At 44.5% G+C, this 21,641-nt stretch overlaps 1 protein-coding gene across 7 annotated transcripts in view; it reads right to left on the reverse strand.

Annotated features, from left to right (window-relative positions):
- The window catches only part of LOC138759452 (MBT domain-containing protein 1-like), a 64,034-nt gene that overhangs the window by 27,940 nt on the left and 14,453 nt on the right, over positions 1 to 21,641 (reverse strand). The window contains exons 1-7 of one of the 7 annotated variants that reach the window (XM_069929908.1): positions 19,903 to 20,045; positions 12,362 to 12,563; positions 11,121 to 11,254; positions 4,671 to 4,788; positions 2,253 to 2,333; positions 349 to 431; positions 192 to 251 (exon numbers count right to left, since the gene is read on the reverse strand). In XM_069929908.1, the coding sequence (XP_069786009.1) occupies positions 192 to 251; positions 349 to 431; positions 2,253 to 2,333; positions 4,671 to 4,788; positions 11,121 to 11,254; positions 12,362 to 12,563; positions 19,903 to 19,923 (699 nt within the window). In that variant the 5' untranslated portion in view covers positions 19,924 to 20,045. Of the gene's footprint in view, positions 1 to 191; positions 252 to 348; positions 432 to 2,252; positions 2,334 to 4,670; positions 4,789 to 11,120; positions 11,255 to 12,361; positions 12,564 to 19,902; positions 20,046 to 21,641 lie in introns of those variants that run through there. The other 6 variants (XM_069929910.1, XM_069929912.1, XM_069929909.1 and 3 more) reach the window with 6 other exon arrangements.

Below are 21,641 nucleotides of genomic sequence, written 5' to 3' on the forward strand. Positions count from 1 at the left end.
CAGAAAAACAGAAAATGCAGCAGAACTCAGCAAGTAAGACAACATTTGTGGGGAGAGAAGCAGACTCAACATTTCAGGTCAACAAACATTCCTCAGAACCCATCATTTTAATTCCAGCCTTCAAGTGTTGGCACCACATTATATTTCAGGGCCAATAACATCACAATCCCTCTGGACAGGAAAATACTCACACAAAAGCTGGAGTACGTTTGTTCTCTCCAAACTCCCAAACAATGTCTACTCCTGCTGCACTGAAGAGAGCCATAATCAATTCATGGAAGCCCACTTCTCCCATTGTGTTCAATAGGAAAAGACTATTTTAGCAGTGATGAACCAAATTCTACTCACATGTTTAAAACAGCTGACAGGAGCCCCAATAAATTTATTGCTCCAAACATAGTGACCCCAGTCAAAGCCTTCCACAGTGATGGCTGTAAAATAATTAAAACATTTGAGAAGACAAATTCCAAAGGCAATCTTTCCATAAACAACAGCAAAGCCATGAAAAATTAAGTGGATGAGGGTTGGGCGCTGGACATTGTCCACATTTAGGGGAAGACATTTGACAAAGTCCCTCATGTCAGGCTGATGCAGGTCCACAGTAAATTGATAGTTTGGATTCAGAAATTAATTATCCATAGAAGACAGTAGTGATAGAAGGGCGTTATGACTGGAAGCTACCAGTGCTGTTCTGCAGGTATCAGTTTGGATCAGCATCTGCAGATCATCTTGATTACCTGTAAATGTAGGTGGGTGGGTTTAATAAGTTTAAAAACATTAAGATTGGTGGAGATGTGGACAGTGTAGAGGGATATTAAAGAATAACAGGACAGATATGGGCAGAGAAATGGCAGTTGGAGTTTAATCCAGTCGAGTGAGGTGCTGCACTTTGTAAGGTCAAATATAGGACAGAGAGTTAATGGCAGGGCTCTTCACAGCATTAATGTGGATCGGGGGTCCAAGTCCAAAGCTCCCAGAAAATGGCCAGAAAACTTTGCTGATGACACTAAGATTGGAGGCTTGTGGGCAGCAAGAAGGTTTCAAAGCTTGCAGAGGGATCTGGACCAACTGGATAATCGACCAGAAAATGGAAGATGGAATTTAATGCAGGCAAGTGTGAGATGTTGCATTTTGAAAGGACAAACTAAGGTAGGGCATACACTGTAAATGGGAAAGGCACTGAGGAGTGCAGAGGAACAAAGGGATCTGGGAATACAGATACATAATTCCCTGAAAGTGGTGTCACAGGTGGACAGGGTTGTGAAGAAAGCTTTTGGCATCTTGGCCTTCATAAATTGAAGTATTGAGTACAGGTAGTCCTCAACTTACGACCCACATGAGCTAAGTCCACCCGCACATACAACCAATTTTTTTTTATAAATACTGTGCATATGCTGAGATTCTTCATTAAAGGTTAATTTATTGAATTTTTTTTTAAATCCGACTTGCGACCAATCCTTCAGTCCCAATTATAGTCGTAAATTAAGGACTACTGTACAAGAGTTGGGATATTATGATGAGGTTATGTAAAACATTAGTGAGTCCAAATTTGGAGTATTCTGTGCAGTTCTGTTCACCAAATTACAGGAAAGATATCAGTAAGATTGAAAGATTTACTAGGATGTTGCTGGGTCTTCAGGAGTCGAGTTACATGGAAAGATTAAACTGGTTAGGACTTTATTCCTTGGAGCATAGAAGAATTAGGGGAGATTTGATAGATGTTTACAAAGTTATGCTCACATATAAACAGAGTAAATGTGAGTAGGCTTTTTCCACTTTGATTGAGAGACAAATACGAGAGGCTATGGCTTTAGGATGAAAGGGAGAACATTAGGGGGAACTTCACTCAGAGATAGAAATGTGGAATGAGCTGCCAACTGACGTGGTAAATGTGGGCTCACTCTAAGGTTTTAAGAATAAATTGGATAGATACATGGATGGGAGAGGTCTGGAGTTATGGAATGGGTGTAGGTCAGTGGGACAAGTGGAATGATGTTTTGGCACAGACTTGAAGGGCTGAATAGCCAGTTTTCTGTGCGATCGTGTTCTATAGTTTTAAAAGTAGGCAAGGTGGTAAACATTGCCTGCCTTCATTAGTCAGAGTAAGGAGTACAAGAGTAGGGAAGTTGAGAGGCATCTTGTACATCAAAAAAAAAATTTGGTTGGGCCACACTTGGAGCAATGCATGCAATTCTGAATGCCCATGACAGGAAGGGTGTGGCAGCTTTAGAAAGTATACAGAAGAGATTTACCAGAATGCTGCTTGGATTGGAGGTTATGAACTGTAAGACAGGTTGGACAAGCGTTGGCTGTTTTCTCTGAAGTGTCAGAGACTGAGGAGAGACCGGAAAGGATAATAAAATTATGAGGCAAAGATAGTACAAACATTCAGAATCTTTCTACCAAGGTTAAAATGTCAAAAATTAGAGGATGTGTTTTAAGGAGGAGATGGGTTGGGGGGGGGGGGGGTGGGGGGGGGGGGGCAGGGTGAGGAGTTTTGTGGAGATGTCCAGGTATCTGGAACAGGCTACCAGGAATAGTGGTGAAAGCATGGGATTTAAGAGGTTTCTACATAGACTTGGCTATGCAGAGAACAGAGGGACACACATCATGTGCAAGCAACAGGAATTTAGTTTAAATTGATCATCATGTTTGGAGCAGCCACATGGGCCGAAGGAACTGTTCCTGTGCTGCATTGTTCTATGTTCCAATATTCCTAACTACATTAGGTAGAAAGATCAGCAGAAATTTGGGGTATTGCTATCATGCATCCTCACTGGCATCACCCTTGAACTCCGGTCCACAAAAGGTCATAGGCCGACAAAGAGCTACAGGGGATTCTGGCTGGATGTTGCCAACTATGGCTCCTGCACTACCATGGAAACCTTGAATCCCTACGGATCAGAAGGAGGAAATTGCTGGAAGCTATTATTAAGGAAATGATAACAGTCAAAGAAAATAACATGGACTTGCAAAAGGGAGATTAAAATCTGAGAGCAAGTCAACTGGCCTGCTACAGTTAGATTCTCAGGTCTTAAATGAGACATCAGCAAGAAATTATAAAACAAAATCAGAGCACCTAGATGGCCATTGATATACTAGCATGGACTATGGATTGGTTCAGAGAAATAAATGAGAAAGGCTGTGGAAAGTGGTTGATCAATGTTGGCATTCCAGCTGTTCACAATCTCCTCCAATGATCTGGATAAGGGCGGCATGGTTAGTGCAAGGCTGTTACAGCGCTAGGGGTTCGAATACAGCACTGTCTGAAAGGAATATGTACTTTCCTCGGGTGCCCCGGTTTCCTCCCACCCTCCAAACGTACAGGGGTTGTAGGTCATTTTGGTGTAATTAGGCGGCACGGGCTCAAAGATGTATGTCTAAAGTTTAAAAAAGAACAAGTGCAATGCATCAAAATGTGCTGATGATGTAGAAAAAGATTATGGTCATCACTTTAGAACAAAAAATAGAATGTAGAATAATTTTTTTTTAAAATGGTGAGAAAAGAGGCTCTGATAGCTCAGTGGTTAGAGCACTGGACTTGTAAACCAGGGGTTGCGATTTCGTTCCTCGCTGGGGCCTCATTTCTGTGAGGGGCGCTGGACAAAGTTGCAACTCTGTCTTCCTTACAGTAGACATAGTTAAAAGAATTTTTTGTATGTTACATTCTAAATGTAGTATTACATGGCAATAATGGAACCCTTTACCAAAAGATCTTTGTATTCAGAGGGATCTCGTGCCATTGTGCACAAAATACTGATAATTCATAAGTTGCCATAACGAGCAACTGAAAGGCAATAGTAGGTTGGCCTTAAATGCAACTACTGTAACTTTTGTCCAATTATTTTGGACACTGGTGAGAAAGCAAATGGAATATTACACAAAAGTCTTGACTTCCGATATATTTGCAGCAAATGTTTATCAAATTGATTCCTGGGATAGCATTTGACTGCATCTACAATCATTTGTATTTTGGAAAATGAGAAGTAATTAAAACATACAAAAGTTTTGCAGAGCATGAAAAGTAACATTTTTTCCTATTCCAAGAAGAAAGTTCTTCACCCAGGAGATAGTTAACCTTCAGAAAAGGCTGGAAGGCTCATCGGTTTACGACAGATCGATATTAAGGGAGTCCACAGATGTGCACTTGAGGCTGGAAAAAAACCTACTTCTTATGACTCAGTGATTCACTGGATCAACTCAGTGATTCACTGGATCAACTCAGTGATTCACTGGATCAACTCAGTGATTCACTGGATCAACTCAGTGATTCACTGGATTAACTCAGTAAGCAAGGACACTTGAAAAACTGTTCCTTCATCCATTTAAGAAATATTTAAATAAAATTTGCCTAAACCTACAAGTTTCAATCAGGAGCTCTCAAAAGTTACCTTTGCAATTGGGCTCATGTCCACATGCAACAGAACCTAAATTTGCAACAGATCCCTAGCAGTTGCATGAAATACCTGTGTACATCACCCTTTTTGTACTCTCAAGAGAAGCAAGACCACCACACAAGATAGTGTACTCAATACATCAAGATACATAAAAAGATTATTTTAAATGGAAAAATAATCCAAATACACAAACTATTGCCAAAATGCAATTTTTTCTCTGACACAATCACTTGCATTTCTCAGCCACACACCAGGTTCCAGAGATTGTGTTACCTGCTTTACTCTTAGTTTGGTTCTGTTGTAGGCTTGCCTGGTACTGCGCATAGGCTGCAAGTTTAGCCACTAAAGGCTGTTTCTGTAAAACTTTTGCCTTCTTTGTTGGAGGTTTTCCCTGATTAAAAAGAATAACATGCAGACATATGATTAAGGTGAAATAGATTACTCAGTCTCTCAAGCCTGCTCCAACACTTAATGCAATCTACAATCCAGTTTATGTCCAGCAACCTTTCACTCTCTTGCTCATCAAGGATCCAACTACCTCTGCTATAAAAATATTTCAGTATTGGCAGCTCAATACTCCAGAATTCTGTTGTATGCTTATAGAGCTGGAGGGATGACAGGAGTAAGAGTGGCATGCTTAATAGGGAAAATATCACAGCTGTGCTCAGACAGGACAAACTAGAGGGCTCATTTACTGAGGCTATTGAAGTGGAGCTGAGGAACACAATAGGTATGACCCCAATAGTCAGGGAGAATTGGAGGAACAAATGTGCAGGGAGTTAACACACAGCTGAGGAAAACAAAGTTGTAACAGTAGGTGATTTTAACTTTCCACTGGGACTCCCAAACTGTGAAAGGGCTAGATGGCTTTAGAGTTTGTCAAACATGTTCCGGAATCTTTTGAAAAATCAATATTTTGAGATGCCAACAAGAGAGAGGGCAATATTGGATCACCAATTGGGGAATGAGACAGAACAGGTAACGGAAGTATGTGTAGGGGAACATTTTAGGTCCAGTGATCATAATGCCATAAGTTTTAAGATAAGGATGGGTCTGGTTCTCTGGTTGAGATTCTAAATTGGAGACAGGCCAATGTTGTGGAAATGAGAAAGGATCTTAAAAAGCATGGATTGGGCTAGGTTATTTTCTGATACAGATGTTCTCGGTAAGTGGAAGGCCTTCAAAGATGAAATTTTGAGAGTACAGAGTTTGCATGTTTATGTATAAAAGGCAAAGTTAACAGGCAGGTTTTCAACAGATATTAGGGATCTGGTTAAGAGAGGTGTACAGCAGATATTGGCAACAAGGAGCAAATGAGGTACGTGAGGTGTAGATAAACGAAGAAAAAAACTCGAGGGAAACCAGAAGAGTTAAAAGAAGATACGAGGATGTTTTGGCAGACAAGGTGAAGTGAAATCCTATGGGCTTCTACAGGTAAAGCAAAAGCATAATAAAGTACAAAATTGGTCCTCTTGAAGATTTGAGTGATCAGCTATGTATGGAGCCAGAACAGCTGGGGGCGATCTTCAATGCTTTATTTGTATCTGCATTTACTCAAGAAATTGTCAGTCAAGGGAACTGAGGCAAACAGCAAGATCATGGAACTTTTACAGAATAGAGGAGGTTCTTGCTGTCTTAAAGCAAATAAAGATGGATAAATCCCCAGGGCCTGACAAGGTGTTGCCTCAGACCTTGGGGGGGGGGGGGGGGGCGCGCTACTGAAGAATTTGCAAGGGCTCTGTCCTTAGCCACAAGTGAGGTGCCAAAGGATTGAGGGTAGCTCATATTGACCATCGTTTAAAAAAGGCTCCAAAATAACCCAGGAAATTATAGGTTGGTGAGCCTGGGATCAGTAGTAGGCAAGTTATTGGAAGATTTTTGAAAAGATCAGATATACAAGTATTTGGATAGTCAGAGACTGATTAGGGATATTCAATATGGGTTTGTATGTGGTAGAGTGTTTAACAAATCTTATAGAGTCTCTCCCCCAATCCTAGGTCATTACAAGGAATGTTGATGAAAGAAAGGCTGTGGATGTTGTCTACATGAACTTTAGCAAGTCCTTTGACAAGTTCCAACATGGGAGGTTAGTCAGGAAGATTCAGTCACTCAGTACCCATGGTCAGGTAGTAAACAGTATTTGACATTAGCTTTATGGCAGAATCCAAAGAGAGTGGCAGTAGATGACAGTCTTTCTGTGCAGAGGCCTCCGACTAGTGGGGTGGCTCAAGGATCAATACTGGGTCATCTATATCAATTATCTAAATCAGTCATTCTCCACTAGGGCCACCACACACTTAACTAAAAGCTTTTACTTCACCTCATGTAACATCGTTTTTTTTATGTGGTCAGTAAGAGAAGTACTGAAGAAACCAAGACCCCACTGTGTCACAGGGAAGGAGGCCCATAAATGGGGTGCCATAGCCAAAAAAAAGGATGAGAATGGCTGATCAGATAATAACATGGTAAATAAGATCAGCAAGTTTCCAAATGACAAAGATTGGAGATGCAGTGGCTCATAAGGAAAGCTTTCAACACTTGCAGAGGGATCCGAACCAGCTGGAAAAGTGGACTGCAAACTGGCAGACAGAATTTAAGGCAGACAAATGTGAGCTGTTGCATTTTGGAAGGACGAACCAAGGTAGGACATACACAGTAAACAGTAGAGCACCAGGGATTGCGGTAGAACAGAGGGATATGGGTATACAGATACACAATTCCCTGAAAATGGCATCATAGGTTGATAGGGCCGTAAAGAGAGCTTTTGGCATATTGGCCTTCATAAATCAGTATTAAGTACAAGAATTTGGATGTTATGGTTAAATTGTACAAGATATTGGTGAGGCCAAATTTGGAGTATTGTGTGCAGTATTGGTCACCCAACAACAGGAAAGATATCAATAAAGTTAAGACTGCAGAGAAGATTTACTAGGATGTTGCTGGGACTTGAACTGAGTTACAGGGAAAGATTAAACAGGTTAGGAGTGTAGAAAAATTAGGGGAGATTTGATAAATGTGATAAACATAAATTCAAAATTATGTTGGGTAAAAGATAGGGTAGATGCAAGTGGGATTCCACACCCTCTCCAAGGTTAGATGAGATTCAAACAAGACATGGGTTATTGATAAAAAGGGAAACATTTAGGTCGAATTTCTTCACAAAGAGAGAGGAGGGAGAATGGAGTAAAAACACAATGTTGAAGAAACTATGCATGTCAAATAGTGTCCTTTATATAGCAAAGATAAAGATACATAACCAATGTTTCAGGCTTCAGCTCTTCAACAAGGCATGGAAAAATGTTGGCAGGTGTAGAACAAAAAGGTAAGGGGTTGGGAGGTGATGGGGAGGAGCATGGTCCCAAAGGCAGGAGGTAATAGGTGGAGAAAGGAGGGAGGGCACAGCAACAAGTGGGGAAGGAGAAATGGCTAAGTAAATAGAGAGGGAAGGGGGTAGAGAGCTGAGGGAAAGAAGACAGGAGAGGAAGAGAAGGGAGAAAGGAGAGGTCTGCAGAAACCAGAGAAGTCAATGTTAATGCATTCCAGCTGGAGAAGGCCCAGACACAATTAGGTGCTGTTCTTCCAATTTACGGGGGGTCTTGGTGGGACAGTATTAGGCCATGTACAAACATGCGAGTAGGGCAGTGGGACGCAGAACTGAAATGATTGGCCACTGGGAAGTCCCGGTCACTGATGCAGGCAGAGCAAAGCTGCTCAGCAAATTAATCTCCCAGTCTCTCCAATGTAGAGAAGGCCACAAAGGGAGCAATGGACGCAGTAAATCAGTCGTGAATACACCTGGGATTGTCTGATCTCAGAAGCTAAGCAGGCACAGGACTGGTCACTACTTGGAGGGGAGACTGCCTAGGAACCTGTAGGTTTCTGTGAGGGTCGCTGGACAAAGTAGTAACTCTCTGTCTGCCTTACGGTAGACAAAAGTTAAAGTATTTCATATATGTTACATTCTAAATGTACTATTACGTGACAATAATGGAATTTTTACCTTAACAAGTGAAGTGTTTTTTCATTTGATAGGGCAGTATGGGGCCCTGGACCACAGTAAGGGAGGAGGTGTAAGTGCAAGTGTCATATCTCCTGTGGCCACAGGAGAGGCTGCCGAGGTGTGGGGGAGGGTAGCAATTGGTATGGATGGGTGAGTGTTCAAGGGAGTTAGAGGGAGCGGTCCCTATGGAAGGAAAGGAGGGGAGGGGAAAAGGTGTCTGGTTGTGGGACCCTGGTGTAAGTATCAGAAATTCCAGAGGATAATGTGTTGGATGCAGAGGAGAATCCTGTGTTCATTGCATCTAGGAGCAGAAGGAGCCAGGGCAGATGAGCGGGAAATGGAGGGGATGCAGGTGAGGTCAGAGTTGATAGTAGTGGAGGGGAAGCAGCATTAGAGGAAGGCTGCAGATATCATATGATCTGGTCTGGGAGCAGATGCAGCAGAGAGAGAAATTGCAAGAAGGAAATAGAATCCTTGCAAAGGACAGGATGTGAGGAAGTATAGTCAAGGTAGTTGTGGAAGCTGATGGGTTTGTAAAACTTGTTGGTGGAAAGCTTATCTCCTGAGATAGAGACAGAGAGATCCAGAAAGGGGAGACTGTTGTCAGAGAGAGACCAGATGAGTTTGAAATCGGGGTAGAAGTTGGCAACGAAGTGAATGAAGTTGACGATTCATCACGGATGCACGAGGCAACACCAATATAGTCATCAATATAACAGAGGAAGAGTTGAGGCGCCAAGTCTGTGCAGGCTTGAAGTATGGATTGCTCCACAAAGCCCACAAGCAGGCAGACGTAGCTGGGACCAATGTGGATACTCATGGCTACTCCTTTGATATGAAGAAGTCAGATGAGTCAAAGGAGAAGTTGTTTAGAGTCAGGACAAGTTCTGCTTGGCAGAGGAGGATGGTGGTAGAGGGTGACTGGTTGGGTCTCTTATCCATTAAAAAAGTGACGTGAGACCTTCTGCAACCTCCATTTAAAGCAATTGGACATCCATAGTAAAAATGAGCTGGTCCAGTTCAAGCAATCTGAAGTAATTGAAGAGACGGAGGGCATGTGAGATCTTGCAAATGTAGGCAGGGATGGATTTGACCAGGGGAGAAAAATTAGTCTTGAACAAGCTGCCAGTTGAAGTGGTGAATGCAGGCTCAAGTTTTACATTTCAGAAAAAAAATTGGATAGGTATCTGGATGGGAAGCAGAATCATTGTTCAGCAAATAGTTGAAGGGCCTACTTTCTGTGCTATAATGTTCTATGGTAACCCTAAGCCCTTTGTCAAGATATGACAAAAAAAGCAGACAGGAACTAAATAAATAGGTGGGGGATGAGAGGAGGGAAGAAGATGCAGGGGGAGGAGCACAGACCAACAGGCAAGAGGCCATGGGTGAATTTTAATGAGAGAGCAGAACAGGGAAAAAAAGCTGAAAAGTAATAAGGGTAGGGGTTAGGAGCTGGATGAAAGGGGACAGAGGATAGGGAAAGAGTGAGAAACGAGGGCTGAACATAAACTAGAGAAGTCGATATTAATACTATCAGGTGGGAGAAAGCCCAGATGGCATATTAGTTGTTCCTTCAATTTGCTGGTGGCCTCAGTTTAACAGTGCTAAAGGACATGGAGAGACATGTCAGTGTGGGAATTAAAATGATTGGCCACTTGGAGATTCCCTGTTACTGCAGCGGACAGAGCGAAGGTGCTCAATGATTTCCTCATCTTCGCCCAGACCCTCCGATTTAGGAGGCCACAACGGGAGAACCGAATGCAGTAGATGACCCCTGCCAATTCACACGTGAAGTGTTGCTTCATTTGGAAGAACTGTTTGGTGCCCTGTATGGCGGTGAGGGAGATGAGCGCACGTGTGGCATTTCCTGCAGTCACAGGGGTAGGGACCAAAGGGATAATTAGTGAGATGAGTTGATGTGGGCGTTTCTGGTTTTGCTCTTGCCACAGTACATCAAAAGGCCTGCTGGCAAAATTAACACCTGCCCAGCAACAGTAATGAACTGTGTTAGTCCCGAGTAATTACACTGTTATCATCCAAAAAAGTAATAGTTTTGTAGTTTACAGGTGAGAAAATGAGAAGATGGCAAAGGATCATAGATTACTGTGGTGCTCAATTAGTGATTACTGGTCAGCCTGAATTCCATCAGTAATATACAGAGACAGGATCTGCATGCCATACACCATCCTTCTGGGAAAAGGAGAGATAACTCCAATCACTACATTTCACGGACAGAGAGACTGAAAGTAAAGCCTGGTGATGCTGTTAGCGAATAACAAATCTTTGTGTGGCCAAGAAAGAGTTAACCATCAGTAAGTGCGATACTAAATTGTTGGTTACGAGTGTAAAGGATATGGTCCAAACAATCAATTACTTTCAGAAGTGGCAACAAAAACATTTCGGGAGCTCCATAAATTATGCACTAAAATAAATTATTTGTGAGGGCTCATTGTTATCTAGGGCAATAACTATGATATAATTAGTAGGATGGCTTTGCTGACACAAACAAGCTAATTATAGCCATTACAAAACGAGTTCGATCATAATGCCACTTGAAAGGAGGAGATTGCCAGAGAACTTTGGAAGTGCCTGGGAACTAACCTTCACAAACTAAGTAGCGCTGCATTTGAAGAAATCTGGCTCTACTGATTTAATCAACCTTGACATAACTGAAACCTCAATTATATCAATGCGAGATTACACGTGAGAAGTTGAAAAATTACCTGAAGTCGAGCTAAAATGCTTGCTTTTTTTGAATTTGACGAGTAGCTTCTAGAGCAGGAAACACTGCAGAATCGCTTGGTCTTGGAATAAAAAGCATCCCTCACTCCAACCATCCCGCACATCTCACAGGTGGCTGACAAAGATAGCACAAAATCAGAAAACAAGGACAAGCTCATCGTTAACATGCACATTTTGTTACTACATCATCACGTGCCTTAAAATAAATGCTATTCGAGGTAGCTCTTTGGGCTAGAAAACTTCTCCATAAATTCATGAACGTGGGTTGAAAAGAATTAAGCATACAATTCCAAAGCATGATCATCAAGTATCCAATGCTGTGCAACGGCAAACATCAAGCAATCAACTGGGATTGAATCCTTGGAGCCAGTAAAACAAGACAGAGAAATTCCACTCATAAGCAGGTTAAATGGACTGCCACCTTAGATAACCAATGCTGCTCTGCTTCTCCAAAAGTTAAAAAAAAAACTCTTGCCCAATATATTTATTAAGAAACCAACCCTCAGTCATAAAGAGCTCACTCAGGATTCATAAATACACATCAAAAAGCAGGTTCTGCTCAAAGGCCCCTTTTTTCCAAATTCACATATTCCAATGGTCTGAGAGGGTGACTTTATGACCTGGTTTTCAGGGAATACCAACAAGCACATACACTCTGTGTCCCAGTTTTTAAGGACTACCAACTAGCATATATACTTCATGTCCTGGTTTTCCATGACAGGTTTTATACCCAACCACCAGATGGTTTGTACTCGAGTTCCTACTGTAAAGGTTTACCCGTGGGCCCAGTCTGGAGTATATATTATGAAAAGGCCCAGTCTGGAGTATATATTATGAAAAGGTAATAAAAGCCAGAGTCCAAAGGGGTAACTTCTTGGGATGAAGAGCGATTTGTTTTCCTTCCCCACTACTACCAGCTTGTGCAGGTACCGCGACACAATTACCTAATTATCAAGTCTTGCCTAAGTTCACCCATAAGGCACACATCATAGATTTCACACCAAGGAGATGGGTTTGGATCAACAGCTTTGTGTGCTTTGAGGAAACACAAATACATTTAACAACCATTCAGAAGCCAGCAAAGTGAGAAGCAAGGCACACAGTAGAAAGAGCCAGATCCAACATGCAGTAGACTCCAAACAACTTTGCTGTCCTCCACCTGTCCCGTAAAAGATCAAAAGGAGGACTAACTAAACACCCAAGGGAGAAGCCTGGGACTGACCCATTCCAGATTTGCCATCTGGGTACGTGTAGACTTGTCCATTAGTTTTGATAAGTGGTAGGCTGGCTGGTATTGAGGTCACTTCCTCCTCACTCTCATCAGAACTGGAGCTGCTGCTGGTGTCCTCACTGCAACTGTCATAACCATCAAACATTCCAAATGAATCCCTCCTCTTCCTCTCTGATCTTGGAGAGTGCTCAGTCTGCAAACAAATAATGAAACATTTTATAGAGTGCATTGCAATAACATCCCATATTTTAGGAAGAGGGGCAACAATGATCACAGATTAAGAGTGAAGTACTTAAGTTTCCCATAATCTGACTCAAAACAGCCATTCAGAAAAGACACAAATGCATCTTGGTTGTATCATGCCCCAATCTCCCCCCACTTCTCTGATTAGCATATTTACACAAGTTCACAGGCATCTTCAGATCACCAATGAAGCAGAACTTAATCATGTTCTTATTTTCCCATGCACTTTTCTGCCTATGGTGTTTTCAGTTTTGGTTCCTGCAATCTGCTCACTCACTGTCTGGAGGAAGGTAGGGATCAAAGGAAACTTTCAATTCTACCCTGACAGTACTGATCCTTCACATTCACCTAGTTCTTCCTCCTGTTTAGTGACAATTATGATTTTAGTGGTAGCCCAATTTGTGTGGGCTAATCAGGTATTTAGATTATCATCTGTTGAACAAAATGATATTATAAAAATGAAATGTTTTAAGCTCCTGAAAGGATAGCCCAATATCATTGAGGTTCACCCGAACCCCCAGGAAATGTATTCTTTGATGCTTCCGAGTTTTGACTCCTTACCACTTCCTTCCCAGTGTGGATCAAGTAAATCCACAAGCGTAAATTACCCTTCAATCCCTCAACCAAATAAGATGGGTTGGGAGTACCAAGTTCAAGTTTATTGTCATGTATCCAAAAATGCAGTGATAAATATTGTTTTGTGAGCAGAACAACTGATACATTGGACAAATAAAATAGTACAAAGAGTGCAGAGTTAGAGAGAGAATCTTAAAGGTATTAGAGTAGAAGTAGAGCAGGAAAGGAGAACCACTGCTGGGGGCATCTCACTCACTTCACAGTTGAACCCAACACAAACTTCCAATCAATTGCATTTTCCAGTGGGATCAGTGTCAGGCAATAGGATAAAAGGTAGATTGTGTGAATATAAGAGTATTTTGGCCAGAGAAGTGGAATTAGTAACCAGAGAACATGGGTTTATAATGAGGGGGTAGAGATTTAAAAGGAACTTGAAAGATAACTTTTTTTTTTACATATACACGGAGGATGATAAGTCTATGGAACAGACTGCTGGAGAAGTTAGTTGAGACCAGTACAAACTGCAATGTTTGTACAAGACAGGATAGGTTGCAGGGGTGGCCAACCTTTTAATTTTTAATTTAGACATACAGCACAGTAACAGGCCATTTCAATCTATGCCATCCAATTAACCTACATCCCTGGTATGTACTCATGAACCAAAATAACCTATTACCATGCTGTATGTCTAAATTAAAAATTGAAAGGTTGCCCTCCTCCCCCCCCCCCCCAACCCACCCAAACCCTCCGGTTTAGAGGGAAATCGAGTGCATTTGGGTTGATGTGGGCGTAGGGCTGAAGGGCCTATTTCCATGCTGTATGATTCCATGACCTCTATCTGTGCTCTGCGTTATTTTGTGGCACTATAATTAATGTGAATATTTATTATATATCTTATGCATTTATTATCTCTTAATTAGTTCAGTACAATATTTTTTGTTAACAAGTACCTGTTAGCCTGCAGCGAGAAAATATTTTGGTGCATGTGTACATTGTTCAATGGGAAATTCAATAAACATCATCATTCATGGAAGGATGTGAGGTCTTTGGAGAAGGTGCAGGAGAGGTTTATCAGGTTGCCTGGACTAGAGAGCATTTGCAATAAAGACAGGTTGGACAAACTTGAATTATTTTCTCAGTGCATCAGAAGCTGATGGGCAACGTCAAAGAAATATATAAAATTATGAAAGGTGTAGACCACACATGTCAAACTCTGGCCCGCGGGCCAAATTTGGCCCGCAATATAATTATATTTGGCCCGCAAGATCATATTAAATATATATTAGAGTTGGCCCGCTGGCCGCCACGCAAGTATAGCCCATGCACAGCAGCAGGCACCACAGTAGTAGTTTTTAGCACTTCCACAGCAGGCACAGCAGGACACCGATATAGTTAACGGGAAAGTTAATTAGATATTCACAGCGCCGCCTAGCCGCAACGGGCCCGCCGCCTAGCCGCAACGGGCCCGCCGCCTAGCCGCAACGGGCCCGCCGCCTAGCCGCAACGGGCCCGCCGCCTAGCCGCAACGGGCCCGCCGCCTAGCCGCAACGGGCCCGCCGCCTAGCCGCAACGGGCCCGCCGCCTAGCCGCAACGGGCCCGCCGCCTAGCCGCAACGGGCCCGCCGCCTAGCCGCAACGGGCCCGCCGCCTAGCCGCAACGGGCCCGCCGCCTAGCCGCAACGGGCCCGCCGCCTAGCCGCAACGGGCCCGCCGCCTAGCCGCAACGGGCCCGCCGCCTAGCCGCAACGGGCCCGCCGCCTAGCCGCAACGGGCCCGCCGCCTAGCCGCAACGGGCCCGCCGCCTAGCCGCAACGGGCCCGCCGCCTAGCCGCAACGGGCCCGCCGCCTAGCCGCAACGGGCCCGCCGCCTAGCCGCAACGGGCCCGCCGCCTAGCCGCAACGGGCCCGCCGCCTAGCCGCAACGGGCCCGCCGCCTAGCCGCAACGGGCCCGCCGCCTAGCCGCAACGGGCCCGCCGCCTAGCCGCAACGGGCCTGCCGCCTGGCTCCATGTGGCTGGACGTGGTGGGTCACCTCCGCGTCTCCTTGAGCTTCAACTGTGGGCGGGTGCTGCTGGGCATCGGACTTTCCGCTGGGGTGGAGGTCGCGGACGAGTTCCACCGCTCTCACGGTATTCCTGGTGAGATGGCGAGACCAGCGGGGACTCCTTGGGTTGTTGGCGGCGGTTGCGGCAGGCGGAGGCGGGGGCGGAGGAGGGAGAGGGGGCGGGGGGGGATGCCGCTCGGGTTTGCTGGCTGGGCTGGGGAGGGCTCCCTGCAGACCTCCGCTCCCTGGCATGCTTCTCAGCAACGTGCGATCCTTGGCTTAAAGGCTAGAGAGAAATATTATTTATTGAATATTTTATTTCTTATTTGTTAATGCTTCTTATGGAAAGAGTTTAACCAAAACTATTATTAAACATTTATTTTAATAAGAAAAAGTTTAACATTACATATGTTGAGAGAAAACATGCAGATGTTGTTGAAAATTTTCAATAAATATTTAGTTCAGCCCTCGACTTAGTCGAAGTTTTTAATTTTGGCCCTCGGTGAATTTGAGTTTGACACCCCTGGTGTAGACAGTCAGAGGCAGTGTCCCAAGCTGGAAATATCAAATCTCAGTGAGCTTTGCTTAAGGGGAGAGGGGGGAAAAGTTAAAGGAGAACTACATGACATTTTTTTTATATATATAATGTGATTGGTGCCAAGAGAGTTGCTGATAGCAGGTACTATACCAATGTTTAAGAGGCTTTTGAACAGACCTCTCAACAGAAAATATAGTCCACTTGCAGACAAATGAGATCAATTTCATTTGGCATTATGATTAGCAGTGACTTCAGGGGATGAAAGACCTGTTCCTGTATTGTTCAATGCAACCGTAAAAAAAAAGCCAATCAGTATAGGAGACCAAGATTTGAGATCTTGTGTTACTCAAGAGCCAATTTGTAAAGCACTGCACAGAAACCATTCTATTCACATGGTTAAAAACAATAATTGTTTCCTGAGAAAGTTACTGAAGGACTGTTTCAAACAAAATCAACTCATCATCAAGCCCATCCTCCCAGTAATGGCTCCAATCTTTCCATTGGGTTGAACTGACTATAGAATTTTTCCAGTGTACTTCCTTCATTCCCTGACTTAAGAAAAGCTCAAACATTAAATTGATGCTGGCACCAAGTGTCTGCCAATCAATAATTCCTTAAAGTTGGGCTGTAAGTTGAGGTGTTACTGAAAGATGTGATAATACCTTCACCTTGGCGCCTCTTTTCAACATTAAAGGACACCAGATTTTCAAGTTGGACTTTTCCAGAATGATCATTGTAGACAAGTTATACATACAAAATCCAAGCTCTCACTTCTATCTCTAGATTGAGAAATGAACCAAATAAGCAAACAGTAGGCTCTGCCACAGGTGGGGAAAGTCAAGGTGGTGTGTACAGGTGAGTAGTCTGGGAGGTGGTGAATTTCTCGATTTACACCATGGGTCTGTATGCACCCGATGTGCAGACACAAGGTTCAACATCAACCAAAGCGCAGCTTATTTCCAGAGGAGCCTCCAAGCACATCCTTGACTATGAGAATAACAATATGTTCAAGGCCTCATCGCTTGGCTTTGCAAATGAAGATTTAGGAAGGGGGCTGTCCACATCTGCTGCAGGTTCACTGGTGGCTAGAAATTCTGTTCTGGGTTTAGTGCTGCTGTGTCACAGTTCTTCATCTTTTGTCCTCAAAGACAGCCCCATGTGCATTCTCGAAGGAGACGACAGACTGGTGAATGGTGTGCCCCCAGGCCATACAACTGGAGGCTAGAGCAGACCAATGGCGATGGTCAATGTGACAGGCACCAAAGGATTTCTTCAGAGTCCTCGTACCTTTTGATTAGAGCAACTTTGTTGCAATGGCCAGTGGAGAGTTTGCCATACAGCACAATATTGGGCAGACAATGATCCTCCATCCTAGAGACATGCCCTGTCCAATGTCATTGCATCTTCAACAGAACAGTCTCAATGCTGGTAACCTCTGCCTGTTTAAGGACTTCAATGTTGGTGACGAACTCACTCCAGTGGATGTTGAGGATGGTGCGAAGGCAGCGCTGGTGGAAGCGCTCAAGGAGTTGTAGGTGGTGACAGTAGGTGACCCACAACTCGGAAGCAGTGCAGGAGGATGGTCAGTCCAATGGCTCTATGATGAACTTTTGTGCCTTTCTTCAGACGCTTGTTGTTCCAGACTCTTTTGTACAGCCTGTCGAATGAGCTGCTTGCCTTTGCCAGTCTGTTGTCAACCTCTTTATCGATCTTGGCATCTGACAAGATAGTGCACCCCAGGTAGCTGAACTGGTGGACTGTCTTCAGGTTAGTCTTGCCAATGGTAATGTGGGGAGGGTGGTACTCTTCCTGAGGTGCAAACTGATGGAGAACTCTTTCAAGCTGACTTCCAGTCCAAAGAGCTCAACAGCCTTCCCAAAGCAGGATGTTATATGCTGTATAGGCAACATCATTGACAAAGAGTAGCTCCAAAGTCTTGGTGTGGTAATGTAGTCACCTCAGGTTGAACAGGCTGCCATCAGTGTGGTATCGGATGTAGACACCATCCTCTTGATCAAGATCTTCAGTGGCCCTTTGGAGCATCGTGCTGGTGAAGAGAGTGGACGCAGCCTTGCTTTACATCATTGTCTATTGAGAAGGAGTCTGAGAGGTAGATGTTGGGTATAATGGGCCAAATGCTGAAACCATTTGCCCTCTTCCTCCTGCGAGTATACGCATGTGCTTGGCGATAAACCATTTAATCATATAAACATCCAATTCTCCTCCCAGCTCAATCTTCATAAATTTCCCCTGTCAAAAGTGAGGAATGGGTGATGGAAAGGAGGCAAGGGGTTCCTCCTGGGAGTATACGCATCTGCTTGGAGACAAACCATTTAATCATATGAACATCCAATTCTCCTCCCAGCTCGATCTTCATAAATTTCCCCTGTAAAAAGTGAGGAATGGGTGATGGAAATGAGGCAAGGGGTTCCTCCTGGGAGTATACGCATGTGCTTGGCGATAAACCATTTAATCATGTGAACATCCAATTCTCCTCCCAGCTCAATCTTCATAAATTTCCCCTGTCAAGTGCGGAATGCGTGATGGAAAGGAGGCAAGGGGTTCCTCCTGCGAGTAAACGCATGTGCTTGCCGATAAACCATTTAATCATATGAACATCCAATTCTCCTCCCAGCTCGATCTCCATAAATTTCCCCTGTCAAAAGTGAGGAATGGGTGATGGAAAGGAGGCAAGGGGTTCCTCCTGTGAGTATACGCATCTGCTTGGCGATAAACCATTTAATCATATGAACATCCAATTCTCCTCCCAGCTCGATCTTCATAAATTTCCCCTGTCAAAAGTGAGGAATGGGTGATGGAAAGGAGGCAAGGGGTTCCTCCTGGGAGTATACGCATCTGCTTGGCGATAAACCATTTAATCATATGAACATCCAATTCTCCTCCCAGCTCGATCTCCATAAATTTCCCCTGTCAAAAGTGAGGAATGGGTGATGGAAAGGAGGCAAGGGGTTCCTCCTGTGAGTATACACATGTGCTTGGCGATAAACCATTTAATCATATGAACATCCAATTCTCCTCCCAGCGCGATCTTCATAAATTTCCCCTGTCAAAAGTGAGGAATGGGTGATGGAAAGGAGGCAAGGGGTTCCTCCTGGGAGTATACGCATCTGCTTGGCGATAAACCATTTAATCATATGAACATCCAATTCTCCTCCCAGCTCGATCTCCATAAATTTCCCCTGTCAAAAGTGAGGAATGGGTGATGGAAAGGAGGCAAGGGGTTCCTCCTGTGAGTATACGCATGTGCTTGGCGATAAACCATTTAATCATATGAACATCCAATTCTCCTCCCAGCGCGATCTTCATAAATTTCCCCTGTCAAAAGTGAGGAATGGGTGATGGAAAGGAGGCAAGGAACAGGAGGAAGGTGTTGGGTATGTTGGGATGGAGAGTGGGATTGGTATCGGAATGCTGTAAGGTAAGAGAGCAGTTGGGACAAGACTAGGGAACACGATGGGTATCGAGTTTTTTTTGGGAGGGTGGAGATGGAACACAGGGACTTGGGAGGGGTGGGGATGGCAGCAGGGGTGCTGAATGGGGAAGAAAGATACCTTGATGAAGGGCTCAAGCCTAAAATGTTGTTCATGTGTCTCTCTATCGTTGCTATAGTTCGGGTAACCGCCTACATTTTGGTCATACCTCGATGAGGGGTTCATGCCTGAAACGTAGGTTATGTATCCTTATCCTTGCGATATAAAGAACACGGTTTGTCCTGAGTTTCACCAGCAGTGTGATTTATTTCAACCACGGTGTATACAAACTTTCTTGTTTTACTCCTGCGGGTGGAGAGAGACGGCGAGACCGAGAAGTTGCAGTAAGTTGAGATACGGGGAGGGAAGGTCCTGACCAAATAGATGCTTCGCCTACCCGATCCGAAGCCCGTCTCTCCCCCCCCGCCCCCAATCTTTGCGAGCAGAGTGGGCCTGGTCGTGGGACGGAGAGAGAGAGCTGCCCGAGCCAAGGCCATCCCATCCTTCGCCGGCAGCAGGAGCCGTGCAGCGCGGCCCTGCAGCCAGGCTGGCCTTCGTCAAAGCCCGAGGCCTTGCGCAGGCCCGGCGCCACCACCACCACCACAACAAAGAGCATCCAGGCCCGAGGCGCACAACTCACCAGATCGCGCGCGTTTTCCATGAGGACCGGCTGTGTGCGTGGGCCACAGGCCCCGGCGCTCGGCTCCCGCCCGCCGCCCCTCTCCAACCTCCTCACACTCCGGCCGTTTCCCCCTCACAACTCCTCTGCGGAATATCAACAAAATTTGCATAGCGCCCTCTCGCTGCGCATGCGCGACCCTCCGTCCTCCCCTTTCTCTGGGCGATCCGGCATCACGTGGCCTGGGGATTTTTAAAGTCGGGCCAAAGGTCGAACGCATGCGTCGTGAGGAGCTTCAGTCTGAGATTCCTGAACTTACGTTTGTGCAGCGCCAGTCACATTCTCATGACAGCTTCAAATCAGAAAGTACCTCACATCAGCAATTAGACTTTTGTTGGAACCAAGGGGTTAAGTAATCATGGGAAATATGCCTATGTACTATTCATTAATCTATTACAATGTAACTATTTACTATTTACTTCAATTATACTGTTTAATGGAAATATTAATGCAATTAAGTTGGTTTTTTTCCAACTGAAAAACCTCACAAAGATAAGCGTATACAGAGCCGTTGTCATACCCACACTCCTGTTCGGCTCCGAATCATGGGTCCTCTACCGGCATCACCTACGGCTCCTAGAACGCTTCCACCAGCGTTGTCTCCGCTTCCTCCTCAACATTTATTGGAGCGACTTCATCTCCAACATCGAAATACTCGAGATGGCAGAGGCCGACAGCATCGAATCCACGCTGCTGAAGATCCAACTGCGCTGGGTAGGTCACGTCTCCAGAATGGAGGACCATCGCCTTCCCAAGATCGTGTTATATGGCAAGCTCTCCACTGGCCACCGAGACAGAGGTGCACCAAAGGAGAGGTACAAGGACTGCCTAAAGAAATCTCTTGGTGCCTGCCACATTGACCACCGCCAGTGGGCTGATATCGCCTCAAACCGTGCATCTTGGCGCCTCACAGTTCGGCGGGCAGCAACCTCCTTTGAAGAAGATCGCAGAGCCCACCTCACTGACAAAAGACAAAGGAGGAAAACCCAACACCCAACCCCAACCAACCAATTTTCCCTTGCAACCACTGCAACCGTGTCTGCCTGTCCCGCATCGGATTTGTCAGCCACAAATGAGCCTGCAGCTGACGTGGACATTACCCCTCCATAAATCTTCGTCCGCGAAGCCAAGCCAAAGAAAGAAGAATGCAATTAAGTTACAGCCACAGTATGTCGAAAAGTTGGCTGATTATAGTATGTGTAAAATTTGCTGCCTCCAAAAACAAAATGGATAAACCAGACAGGATGAGGTTGGAGGAACCATAGGGACAGTGATTCATTCTGAAACAGGCCAGTGACAGAAAGATAAGTGGATTGCAAGGATAAATGATAAGAGTACCATGACTGAGAATGTCAGAGACAAACAAAATGAATAAACCAATTTAGTAGAAATAATTAAGTCATAAGGATACACGGGAGGTGTTGATTAGAACAGAAGACTATGGCCAGACGAGAACAAAGAAATAATTAGAAATATCTGGTGTATGAATTGACTTCTGATCAAAACAACAGGATGTTCTGGCCTTGGGGATTAAGATAGGAGGTCTACACCATCGATAAGTGCTTGAGATAAATTTTATGCAAGGAGTTTATCAAAGAAAGCCAACTTGTGGTCAATGTAACAATGTTGATCTATATAAAGAAGAGACTGGAAAGTAGGAGTCAGTCTTGGGGAATAGCTCACTGAGCAGGTGACCTATG

The sequence above is a fragment of the Narcine bancroftii genome, chromosome 3 (assembly GCF_036971445.1).
Source record: "Narcine bancroftii isolate sNarBan1 chromosome 3, sNarBan1.hap1, whole genome shotgun sequence".
NCBI classification, from domain to species: Eukaryota; Metazoa; Chordata; class Chondrichthyes; order Torpediniformes; family Narcinidae; genus Narcine; species Narcine bancroftii.